At 40.3% G+C, this 13,722-nt stretch overlaps 1 protein-coding gene across 3 annotated transcripts in view; it reads left to right on the plus strand.

The window, feature by feature from the left end:
- LOC133610962 (uncharacterized) overlaps positions 1 to 11,372 on the plus strand; it is a 54,583-nt gene extending 43,211 nt beyond the window's left edge. For all 3 annotated transcript variants that reach the window (XM_061967765.1, XM_061967764.1, XM_061967767.1), the window contains exons 8-13: positions 2,848 to 2,898; positions 3,043 to 3,297; positions 3,359 to 3,706; positions 6,667 to 6,927; positions 7,962 to 8,255; positions 11,117 to 11,372. In XM_061967765.1, coding sequence (XP_061823749.1) covers positions 2,848 to 2,898; positions 3,043 to 3,297; positions 3,359 to 3,706; positions 6,667 to 6,927; positions 7,962 to 8,255; positions 11,117 to 11,145 — 1,238 coding nt within the window. In that variant the 3' untranslated portion in view covers positions 11,146 to 11,372. The remainder of the gene's footprint in view (positions 1 to 2,847; positions 2,899 to 3,042; positions 3,298 to 3,358; positions 3,707 to 6,666; positions 6,928 to 7,961; positions 8,256 to 11,116) is intronic.
- Positions 11,373 to 13,722: the final 2,350 nt, after the last annotated feature.

Here is a 13,722-nt window from a genome sequence, read left to right on the forward strand (position 1 = left end):
TTTTTTTACTCACGGTGTTGCTGCTCATTTCCCAGAGAAACAGCTAGCGTGCTAATCGCTTGCTAGTTTGAATACTAACAGTAATATAAGACACAACATATTTCCCCTTTACAAACAACACCCATTTTGCCTTTAATATTAAACACTCTAAAACCTTTACAAATGAAAACAGAAGAAGAGAAACACTCAAATAATAATAGAACAATATGTGATGTTTTGATGTGTGTGTTTTTTTATTTAAAAAAAAAATTGTCACTGGATTTTTAGTGCGTATACTAGGTACTTTTTGAGCACAGTCAACAACATTGTGATAATGCTGATAACTGTACTCATTTTAGTCACAATAACCTTTATATTAAATAATATTATTGTTACATCCCTAGTTACAGCTAAGTTTTTTTTTAGCTCTGCAGATTAACAGAATAGAGCAGTGGTTCTTAACCTTGTTGGAGGTATCGAACCCCACCAGTTTCATATGCGCATTCACCGAACCCTTCTTTAGTGAAAAATAAAATGTTTGGTTTTTTTCAAATTCAAGACAAAGTTATATGTTTTTGGTAACACTTTAGTATGGGGAACATATTCTAAGTAACAAAGATTTAATTTAAAGTTATTTGGTTAGGGTTAGGTTTAGAGGGTTAGGGCCAGCGTTAGAGGGTTAGGGCTATAATAAGGCCATGCCAAATAAGGCATTAATAAGCAGTGTTGGGTTAGTTACTGAAAACCAGTAACTAGTTACAGTTACTAGTTACTTTATTTCAAAAGTAACTCAGTTACTTACACCAAAAAGTAATGCGTTACTGTGAAAAGTAACTATTTAGTTACTCCTTTTTTTTCTTCTTTTTTTTTAAAGCTCCCATTAATGCCCTTTTAGCCTTCATTTCAGTACTGTTATTGCACTGGAGAATAATACAATATGTTGATCAACTTGACATGCATTTTTATTTTCCTTTTAACATAATGAAAAACAGTGCAACATAAAAAGGCATTTCTCCTTTCTTTAAACTTGGACCAATGACCATTAATAAAAAACAACTTAAAGTGCAACATAAGAAGGCACATCATCTTCCTTGAAAGATAGGTAGTGAAATAAAGCCTGACATCTGGAGTGATGCTGCTGTCTTCCACACTTGGAGCCATGGATTGTACAATCCTTGTTTTCAGTGGCAGGATCATTGACACAGAGGGTGAAGTTTCAGTGCTCAGTAGAGATGGAACACTTTTGAGGGGTTTAAGCACCTGGAGGACCTCCTCTGCCACTCTCACATCGTCATCAGAGAGAGTGATGATGTCTTTGACATTTGTCTTCACAGTGTTGTGGGTCAATGCAGAGTATACAGCTGCCTGCTGCTCCAACATATCATAAGTGGAGTTCCACCTCGTTGGGACATCATGTATGAGCTTTATGAGTAGTCAGCTTTAGCATTTCTTGCTTTGTTTTAAGCAGATGAGCAGCTGTTGTGCTTGGGTGGAAGTAGGAAACCTCCTTCCTGATCCTCCCAAGGAGGCGCTCCATCCTATTGACTGAGATGTGATGCCAAATTCACTACATGTGCAAAGCACCTCTCTGTGGTCCCAGTCCTGCCTCATTCACTGTAATTCTTTGATTTTTGGCATTATCACGTGTGACTGGGATATCTTTATCTTCCATTCCTCCACTGCTTGTGTCAGTACCTGCGCAAGGTGACTCTCGTAGAGGGGGCGTGTCTTCTCATCTCCCAGTCTGCTGTGATGAAGTGAGCGCTTATAGTTCCCCTGGACGTCCAGCCGTCTGTCATGAGCGCAACAGATGATGCTCGGGATAGTTCATCCACAACTTTTTTCTTCGCCTGCTCATAAAGATCTGACACAATCTTATCGCTGAAGTAGATGCGCGACGGGGTGTCGTAACGTGGCTCAAGCACGTTCAGCATGTGTTTAAAACCCTCGTTTTGCACAACGGAGTCTGCACCTATAGACACACCGATTATATGGCGCAGGGCGTTCAAGCTCCTCTGTTACTCCGCTCGCCATGACCGCGCTGTGTGTGGACTGAACGTGCCAACAACTTCTTTTTTTTTTGATGAGGTGGCGACTTGCCGCCTTCCGCCCGAATGCAGCTGAGATAGGCTCAAGCACCCCCCGCAACCCCAAAAGGGACAAGCGGTAGAACATTGGATGGATGGATATCAAACCGCGGATCACGTGTGTCCCTCCCCTCCCCACACACGCCTCTTTTCTTCTCTCCGGCGTGTGACAGAGGAAGATTCAGAAGAACGACACCGCAGCGCTTGTTTCTAGTCGATACTAAAAAATAACGTTAAATAACGCAGTAACGCATCATGTAGTAACGGTAACTGAGTTACTGGATATAAAAAATAACGCGTTAGATTACTCGTTACCGCCGAAACTAACGGCGTTACAGTAAGCGTTAGTCCCAACACTGTTAATAAGTAATTAATAATGACTAGTTAAGAGCCAATATGTTACTAATTTGCATGTTAATAAGCAACTAATTAATGGTGAATATGTTCCCCATACTAAAGTGTTACCATGTTTTATTACTGGTGCATAAAATGAACCGTGCATGAACATCACCTTGTTCAAACAACAAAACCAACACAGTGCATAAACTCACAACAAATTACACACTTGCAAATTAGTGTGACATCTGCTGTTGCCGTATCCGTAATACGCCGATAGGGAGAAGTTTTTATTCACACGATGTGTCGGGTGTGTCTTGACCTCCGCCGAACCCCTGAGCCCGACTCACTGAACCCCTAGGGTTCGATCGAACCCAGGTTAAGAACAACTGGAATAGAGGCATTCATTTGAGCATTTCCGATATTTGTATCTTTTCTCTCTCAGCTGCACCAGAAGTATCCGAAATTCAACTGGCAGAGACTCCAAATGACTCCGGTAAGGCAGAGGTTCAACTGTGTTGTTATGACTTTGATATATATTTATGAAGTTTACACCTGGCTATGCTAAAACCCCCCATGTAAATATAGCTACAGTAGCATCAAAAATGTTCCCAAGATTTACCTGTAATTTGTTTTCCAGACATCATCAGTCTGACGGTGCGGGCATCCCATTTCCACCCAGACGTCATCACATTTCGCTGGTTCTGCCAGGGGGGCGAGCTGAGCCCCGTGGCCTCCCAGGCCTCGTCCTCCCCTCGACCCAATCCTGAGGGCTTTTTTTCCGCCTTCAGTCAGTGTAAACTACCTCGCAGTGAATTAGAGCAGGGGGGCACCAGAGTGTGGGTCAGCGTCCATCACATCGCTCTCAAGCAGCCGGTCACCCGCGAGACCAGAGGTCAGAAGGCAGACTGATTGTTGTGTGACAATATTAACATTAACTCACACTTTTTCTCCAGGCTTCATCAAGCAGCCGCGCGTGTCCGACATCATCAGCGCCGCCTCCCTCTCGACGGACCAGACTTTGACCCTCGGGTGTGAGATCACAGATTTCTACCCTCCCGACGTGACGGTCACCTGGCTGAAGGTGAGAAAAGGCGAGCGAGACGACAGCGAGGACCAGGTTATGGAGGGGGGAGAGCTGTGGGGCCCTATGGAGATTCAGCCCAGGCTCTACAGAACCACCGCCACTTTGAGGACCACAGCCCACCAGGAGAAAAAACAGCGGGGGGACAGGATCAAATGCAGAGTGGAGCACGCTTCCCTGCATGAACCCATTGAGAGATTTTGGAAAAATGTTGACATTGGTAAGAATCACTCAATTAGCTGCATTTGTTAATTTAGAAAGGGAGTCAGAATTGGCTTATTTGTTGTCTCCTTGTTGCTCGGCATAATTTAAAATCAAACCACTTGTTAAAAAAATGCGGTGGTTAGTCCAATCATTTCATCGTTCTGCCACTACTACATAGTGATGTAGTACAAATTCGAAGGAAACATTACCCTCTAGTGGCTTTAGTTGGGTAATGCACCCTTGCACAATGCAAAATGTTTAGATATACAGTCATTTACATAGAAAGAGAAATATATATATCCATATATATATATATATATTTATACATATAAATATGTACGTATGTATGTATATATACATATATATATATATACATATGTACGTACGTACGTATATATATATATATATATATACACATATAAATATATATATATATAAATATGTACGTATATATACATATATTTAAATATGTACGTATGTATATATATATATAAATATGTACGTATATTTATATATATATTTTTTATATATATATATATAAGCATTTGTTTATTAAATCTATAATATTTTAGTTTTGGGTTTTTTACAAGGTACATATTTTCAACTTTTTTTGTTGTTATTGTTATCATTGGGAATTCTGAATACTTTTACACAGGATAGCACTTCCAACAGAGCTTTACAATACAAGGGTTATGAGATAATAGTTTGAGTAGTATGAGAAGTATAATACAATACTACAAACAATCTGCTCTTGAAGAATAACATTACCCTCTGGTGGCTATAGTGGGCAGTGCACCTTGCGTAATTATTAAATATACAGTACTTTTACATAGAGATAATAATATATACAATCAATTATTTGTTCTTTAATCTTTTTATACTTTTGTGTTTTTTTTACTAGTGCACATATTTTTCACCATTTAATGTTTTTATTATTGTTATAAATTTGACTACTGGTACTTTTTATAGGATGGTGTTTCCAAAAACAGTATTACAGTACACAGATATAATATAAATATAAAAATATTACAACAAATAATCACACAATTGAATCACTACTCTCTTTTGAAAAGAAGAAAAACCCTTTGGTGGCTCTAGTGGGGCATTATCCTGACACAATGCCTAGGTAAATATACAGTATTTTACATACAAATACATGTATTAACTTATTTGTTCTTTATTTTGATTATATTATTTTTGGTGTTTTTGGGTTTTTTTCGAGTGAACATTTTTTAATTATTATTATGAAATCCGTACTGCAGTACAAAGTTAATGAGACTAGTACAAATTATATCATAATTGAATCACTACTCTTTGCAGCTAGAGTGGAAATGCTCTCCACAATAATCTCCCTCATTTTGAAGAAGTAACTTTAGAGGAACTCTCACGACTTGTTAATCAGACAAAACAAACATGTCGATTCACTTCCTGGGAAACTCATCAAGCAGCTGTTTGCAACATTAGGACCATCGGTGCTAAATATGATTAACTTATCACTCTCCTCCAGTATACTAATACACACATTTTTGGTACTCCAATCTAAAATACCTCTTACAGTAATCAATCACATTTTATATTCAGTTTTACACATGAAGAAAACAATTACAGCCATACTGTATATCAGAGCTAGGCAAATATTTTGACTCGGGGGCCACATTGAGAGAAAAAATGTGTCTGGGGGGGCCAAAGTGTATGTGTGTATAAATTATACATACACATTTAGCTGTAAAAATCTGCTGTACAGTATATGTGTTTGGGTCCCTTTTTTTCAGGAACACTAAAGTCACAATGTCCTATAGAATTCTAAAAAAGTTATGACAGATCACCTAAAAAAAAATGGAATGGAATTCCCCAGTTTTTTACTGAATGGGACACCCAAAATGTACATTAAAATAAAGAAAGTTGGATTTACAATACTAACTATGAACAATAAAACACTGAATATTAACAACATATGAACATCGCTCCTCCATTACTTCTCAGACCAGCTCCTCGATAGACATCTTTTGCAATCAAACAAAAAACACAACAAAAATGTAAAAGAAAAACAGCAAAATATGAATGCAACGACACCTACAATGTAATATATCATCACTTTTATGTAGAAATTTGTTGTTAAAATATGCTTCTGCATCTGTTTCTGTCACATACGTTTTGGGCTGGCTGCTCTGAACACAAACCCCGCCCACTCTGCTTTGTTCCTCGTCTGAGCTGCTGTGACGTAGATTACAGTAATAACTCCTATAACACCCAAAAGCGCAGATTTCAACCATTGAAATACTTTCTATAGGTCAAGACTTACGGTCATTTAAAAACAACACTGCACATCATAATGGCGGCTACAGTTTTGATGTTAAAGGTCTAAAAAAAGAATGTAGAACGTCCGGTGGGCCAGATTGAAAATCTTAATGGGCCGCATGTGGCCCGCGGGCCGTACTTTGCCGAGGTCTACTATATACTGTATTGTACTTTAAAACACATTCAGTTACACAACATCAATTGATTGAAGTCTGATGATTTTTTGGAGGGAGTTGACTTTTTTTATGCAAATAATCTCGCAGTTACTACTCTGTATTAACTATAAAATACTAGCTAGTGGTGGTGAGTCCAGTGAAGCACTATAAAGCAGTGGTCCCCAACCTTTTTGTAGCTGCGGACCGGTCAACGCTTGAAAATTTGTCCCACGGACCGGGGGGGGCGTATTTATGTTTTTTTTTTGTTTTTGTTTTTTTCATAAAGAAATACAATCATGTGTGCTTACGGACTGTATCCCTCCAGACTGTATTGATATATAATGTATATATTGTGTTTTTTATGTTGATTTAATTAAAAAAAAAAATTTTTTATTTTTTTTATTTCTTGTGCGGCCCGGTACCAATCGGTCGCGGCCCGGTGGTTGGGGACCACTGCTATAAAGTACTAAATGAATGTCACTAGATTGTGATTGACTTACTTTGCACTTCTCCTCTTTCACAGTTGCTCCCACTATCCCTTTGTCCATTTCGGTGTGTTGGAGCAGCGAAGGCGTGGGCGTGTTCTCTCTCATGTTGAAGGGGGGTCACCCCAAGGTCAAACTACAGTGGACAGCGGGCTCCGCTACCCTCTCGCCACTGGTGTCCAATGAGACAGAAGAGATCGGGGACGACGGGCTGAGGGAGCTCAAAAGTGTGTGTGCTCTCGAGAGGACCACACGACCACCCAGTCGGACTCCAAAACAAAGGAACAGGCACAGAATAAGTAACTATTTAAAAAAAAAAAAAAAAAAAGTTTGAAGTAGGAATGTCCGATAATGGCTTTTTTGTCGATATCCGATATTCCGATATTGCCCAACTCTTAATTACCGATTCCGATACCAACCGATACCGATATATACAGTTGTGGAATTAACACATTATTATGCCTAATTTTTTTGTGATGCCCCGCTGGATGCATTAAACAATGTAACAAGGTTTCCCAAAATAAATCAACTCAAGTTATGGAAAAAAAATGCCAACATGGAACTGCCATATTTATTATTGAAGTCACAAAGTGCACTATTTTTTTTAACATGCCTCAAAACAGCAGCTTGGAATTTGGGACATGCTCTCCCTGAGAGAGCATGAGGAGGTTGAGGTGGGGGGGGGGGTATATTGTAGCGTCCCGGAAGAGTTAGTGCTACAAGGGGTTCTGGGTATTTGTTCTGTTGTGTTTATGTTGTGTTACGGTGCGGATGTTCTCCCTGGGTTCACAGTGTGGCGCATATTTGTAACAGTGTTGAAGTTGTTTATACGGCCACCCTCAGTGTGACCTGTATGGCTGTTGATCAAGTATGCTTTGCATTCACTTGTGTGTGTGAAAAGCTGTAAATATTATGTGATTGGGCCGGCACGTAAATGCAGTGCCTTTAAGGCACGCCCCCAATATTGTTGTCTAGGTGGAGATCGGGAGAAATATGGGAGAATGATTTTCGGGAGGGGCACTGAAAATCGGGAGTCTCCCGGGAAAATTGGGAGGGTTGGCAAGATGACTGGGAGACGCAACTGCTCTGTACTTCTCCCTACGTCCGTGTACCACTCCGTACAGGGGCGTTTTAAAAAGTCATACATTTTACTTTTTGAAACCGATACCGATAATTTCCGATATTACATTTTAAAGCATTTATCGGCTGATAATATCAGCAGTCCGATATTATCGGACATCTCTAGTTTGAAGTGCAGGAAAGTGCTTCCATTTGAGAAACAAAGTGGTACCGCAGTATATGACGGTCATTTTATATTCTGTTTTGGTTACAGAAACAAAAGCAGTGGTCACAGACCCGAACGCCGAAGAGATAGCGTACATCGACGAAAAAGAGGACGGAGAGAACAACAACAACAACGTGGAAAAATACGAAGAAACAAAGTTGTCTGATGTGGATGAGGGAAGCGACGAGGAGGACGAGGAACGAGAGTGGGACTCCGGTGCGCTGCGCATCAACAAGGTGGATTTGAGGCAGGGCAGCAGGGAAAGCGAGAGGGCTCGCCTGCGGGTGTGTGTGGAGCTCACACACCCTGCACTCACACTTCCTGTTTACAGGAGCTGGACAGGTATTAGGACACACAAAACATCACAAATAGCGTTGCTTGTATTCCGTCACGTGACTTTTTCCCGGAAGTAAAAAAACAGTGGTGGTCAACCGAGCCAAGATGGCTTTTGTACAGTAAGCAGTGCGTAAACTATTTGAGTACGCCAGAGGCCGAGATCTTCCTGCAGAAAGCAGATATGAGCAAAGAATCAAACTATGCAATAGAATCTATCACTATACTTCATCAAAAGATATTTGTCGAGTGATGAAGGGTTGTCGCACGGTCGCGTTCCCAGACATGTCAAAACTATCTCGTGCTCCAGACATTGTTCTACACGGCAAAACAGATGAAAACTTGGAAAAGCATGGAGGTCAACAACTCCTTTGTGTGTGGCTGGGTCAAGGAAATTGGTATTAAGACCCTCCCGGATAAATCATGCACCGTTTTTGCTCGAGTAAGGTTGAGTTTCATGATTCAACTTCACGTCTACAGCCGTGTTGTTGTTGTTGCAGGAGCCGTTTACGAGCATGTGTTTTTCCTCTGACTTTATCAAAATATAACTAGATGTCAACATTGCGTATGTGCTGTACACTTAATTTATTATTGCTGCTTTTGGTAAAAGCTTAAAGGGGAACCTTATCACCAGACCTATGTAAGTGTCAATATATACTTGATGTTGCAGAAAAAAGACCATATATTTTTTTAACCGATTTCCGAACTCTAAATGGGTGAATTTTGGCGAATTAAACGCCTTTCCATTATTCGCTCTCGGAGCGATGACGATCCGCCATTTTCTCAAACACATTACAAACACCGAGTCAAATCAGCTCTGTTATTTTCCGTTTTTTCGACTGTTTTCCGTACCTTGGAGACATCATGCCTCGTCGGTGTGTTGTCGGAGGGTGTAACAACACGAACAGGGACGGATTCAAGTTGCACCAGTGGCCCAAAGATGCGAAAGTGGCAAGAAATTGGACGTTTGTTCCGCACACTTTACCGACGAAAGCTATGCTACGACAGAGATGGCAAGAATGTGTGGATATCCTGCGACACTCAAAGCAGATGCATTTCCAACTGGACTGGACAGATCAGCTTTCAGGAAAAGAGCGTGGATGAGGGTATGTCTACAGAATATATTAATTGATGAAAATTGGGCTGTCTGCACTCTCAAAGTGCATGTTGTTGCCAAATGTATTTCATATGCTGTAAACCTAGTTCATAGTTGTTAGTTTCCTTTAATGCCAAACAAACACATACCAATCATTGGTTAGAAGGCGATCGCCGAATTCGTCCTCGCTTTCTCCCGTGTCGCTGGCTGTCGTGTCGTTTTCGTCGGTTTCACTTGCATACAATTCAAACCGATATGGCTCAATAGCTTCAGTTTCTTCTTCAATTTCGTTTTCGCTACCTGCCTCCACACTACAACCATCCGTTTCAATACATGCGTAATCTGTTGAATCGCTTAAGCCGCTGAAATCCGAGTCTGAATCCGAGCTAATGTCGCTATACCTTGCTGTTCTATCCGCCATGTTTGTTTGTATTGGCATCACTATGTGACGTCACAGGAAAATGGACGGGTGTATATAACGATGATTAAAATCAGGCACTTTGAAGCTTTTTTTAGGGATATTGCGTGATGGGTAAAATTTTTAAAAAAAACTTCGAAAAATAAAATAAGCCACTGGGAACTTGATCTTTTTGGTTACGCTCACATTTGCTTTCTTTTATTTAGAGTCACCGAGTTGGTGGATTACGAAACACTCAGCACAATTGATAATAACTATAGCAACGGCCCTTAAGCAAAAGAGTTGTGTCACAATATTTACATAATTATTCTAACAACCTCCAAAAAAAAACATGCACCTGGGGATAGGTTGATTGGCAACACTAAATTGGCCCTAGTGTGTGAATGGGAGTGTGAAGGTTGTCTGGTTATCTGTGTTGGCCCTGCGATGAGGTGGCGACTTGTCCAGGGTGTACCCCGCCTTCCGCCCGAATGCAGCTGAGATAGGCTCCAGTGACCCCAAAAGGGACAAGCCTTAGGAAATGGATGGAACACATCCCATAAATCATGCATTTTTAAAATCACGTTGCTATCTTATATTCAAGGCGATACAATAATTTAAAGATTTGATTGCTGTGTATTGTTTGTAAAAGTCTTACCGTGAGAGTAATTAAGTTAAAGTTAAAGTACCAATGATTGTCACACACACACTAGGTGTGGTGAAATTTGTCCTCTGCATTTGACCCATCCCCTTGTTCACCCCCTGGGAGGTGAGGGGAGAAGTGGGCAGCAGCGGTGGCCGCGCCCGGGAATCATTTTAGTGATTTAACCCCCAATTCCAACCCTTGATGCTGAGTGCCAAGCAGGGAGGTAATGGGTCCCATTTTTATAGTCTTTGGTATGACTCGGCCGGGGTTTGAACTCACGACCTACTGATCTCAGGGCGGATACATAGCAAACGTGTTGTAAGAAATACAAATAATATCAAGATAATACTTAAATGGGAAATACTACACGTTAAAAGTATATCAAACAGACCAAACGTGTGCATTATTTGACTCTGCTCCCTTGGACAAGAGTACGTGCCACTTTTCTTTTCGTTTCGTAAAATCTTTCACTTTTCCTCCCTTCTTGATTACCTCTCGAGGAACTCCGAAGGAACGTTTATCCTTTTCGGGATTTGAACGGTTCGCACAGCCAAAAACAATGCAAGCATAGGACAATTTTTTTCTTGAAAGGCTAAATGGCGCCTTAGTACCCATTGAGAACAGACACTAGCTTGACCACCACGCATATTTAATGAGCCGGACATGACGTCATGTAAATCCACGCAATAGTGTGTATGCACCGTAAAATGTTATTTTCTCTTTTCTTCTAGAGCCCATTGAGGAAATATCTTCCATGTGAACACCTGACAGCTACAAAAACTACTGTTATTATATTCCAGTGAAAATGTTTAGTAAATAGAAATGACTATTATAGCTCCGTTTTTATTCGTCTGGTAGTTTAGATCTTTATTTATTATTGTTGTATGCTTGTATTTTTGTACAAATATATTATATGAATAAAAAACATTTTTTATGTGAATTACTATCAAAATCAGCATTTTAGAATAAAATCTGACTTCATTCTGATGGGGGGATATATTTGTGTGTCGATGTGTCGTCTGTGCCCAGGCCCAATAAGTTCCCCTTTCAAGTCATACTTCTCTTTGTATTTTATTTTTGGTTTAATTGTTTTGCTGCATCACCAAGCAAGCCAGGCTTACTGTGTTGCACACCGGATGTGGTTTGGGGTTTTTAGTTCCCCTGGCTATGCTGTGTTGATAGTTACACAAAGCCATGTAGTAATGCTCTTTTTGTTGTTGTTGGTACACTCATGTAGGGAGATACATAAACTCTACGATAAAGTATTTCAACAAATAAGGACATTAATACACATACTATATATACAGGTAAAACCCAGTAAATTAGAATATTTTGAAAAACTTGATTTATTTCAGTAATTGCATTCAAAAGGTGTAACTTGTACATTATATTTATTCATTGCACACAGACTGATGCATTCAAATGTTTATTTCATTTAATTTTGATGATTTGAAGTGGCAACAAATGAAAATCCAAAATTCCGTGTGTCACAAAATTAGAATATTACTTAAGGCTAATACAAAAAAGGGATTTTTAGAAATGTTGGCCAACTGAAAAGTATGAAAATGAAAAATATGAGCATGTACAATACTCAATACTTGGTTGGAGCTCCTTTTGCCTCAATTACTGCGTTAATGCGGCGTGGCATGGAGTCGATGAGTTTCTGGCACTGCTCAGGTGTTATGAGAGCCCAGGTTGCTCTGATAGTGGCCTTCAACTCTTCTGTGTTTTTGGGTCTGGCATTCTGCATCTTCCTTTTCACAATACCCCACAGATTTTCTATGGGGCTAAGGTCAGGGGAGTTGGCGGGCCAATTTAGAACAGAAATACCATGGTCCGTAAACCAGGCACGGGTAAATTTTGCGCTGTGTGCAGGCGCCAAGTCCTGTTGGAACTTGAAATCTCCATCTCCATAGAGCAGGTCAGCAGCAGGAAGCATGAAGTGCTCTAAAACTTGCTGGTAGACGGCTGCGTTGACCCTGGATCTCAGGAAACAGAGTGGACCGACACCAGCAGATGACATGGCACCCCAAACCATCACTGATGGTGGAAACTTTACACTAGACTTCAGGAAACGTGGATCCTGTGCCTCTCCTGTCTTCCTCCAGACTCTGGGACCTCGATTTCCAAAGGAAATGCAAAATTTGCATGGTTGGGTGATGGTTTGGGGTGCCATGTCATCTGCTGGTGTCGGTCCACTCTGTTTCCTGAGATCCAGGGTCAACGCAGCCGTCTACCAGCAAGTTTTAGAGCACTTCATGCTTCCTGCTGCTGACCTGCTCTATGGAGATGGAGATTTCAAGTTCCAACAGGACTTGGCGCCTGCACACAGCGCAAAATCTACCCGTGCCTGGTTTACGGATCATGGTATTTCTGTTCTAAATTGGCCCGCCAACTCCCCTGACCTTAGCCCCATAGAAAATCTGTGGGGTATTGTGAAAAGGAAGATGCAGAATGCCAGACCCAAAAACGCAGAAGAGTTGAAGGCCACTATCAGAGCAACCTGGGCTCTCATAACACCTGAGCAGTGCCAGAAACTCATCGACTCCATGCCACGCCGCATTAACGCAGTAATTGAGGCAAAAGGAGCTCCAACCAAGTATTGAGTATTGTACATGCTCATATTTTTCATTTTCATACTTTTCAGTTGGCCAACATTTCTAAAAATCCCTTTTTTGTATTAGCCTTAAGTAATATTCTAATTTTGTGACACACGGAATTTTGGATTTTCATTTGTTGCCACTTCAAATCATCAAAATTAAATGAAATAAACATTTGAATGCATCAGTCTGTGTGCAATGAATAAATATAATGTACAAGTTACACCTTTTGAATGCAATTACTGAAATAAATCAAGTTTTTCAAAATATTCTAATTTACTGGCTTTTACCTGTATATATATGAATAAATGTACAAACCCTGTTTCCATATGAGTTGGGAAATTGTGTTAGATGTAAATATAAATGGAATACAATGATTTGCAAATCCTTTTCAACCCATATTCAGTTGAATATGCTACAAAGACAACATATTTGATGTTCAAACTGATAAACTTTTTTTTTTTGCAAATAATCATTAACTTTAGAATTTGATGCCAGGAACATGTGACAGAAGTTGGGAAAGGTGGCAATAAATACTGATAAAGTTGAGGGAGTCTCATCAAACACTTATTTGGAACATCCCACAGGTGTGCAGGCTAATTGGGAACAGGTGGGTGCCATTATTGGGTATAAAAACAGCTTCCCAAAAAATGCTCAGTCTTTCACAAGAAAGGTTGTGGCGAGGTACACCCCTTTGTCCACAACTGCGTGCGCAAATAGTCAGTTTAAGAACAACG

The sequence above is a fragment of the Nerophis lumbriciformis genome, linkage group LG11, assembly GCF_033978685.3.
Source record: "Nerophis lumbriciformis linkage group LG11, RoL_Nlum_v2.1, whole genome shotgun sequence".
NCBI lineage: Eukaryota > Metazoa > Chordata > Actinopteri > Syngnathiformes > Syngnathidae > Nerophis > Nerophis lumbriciformis.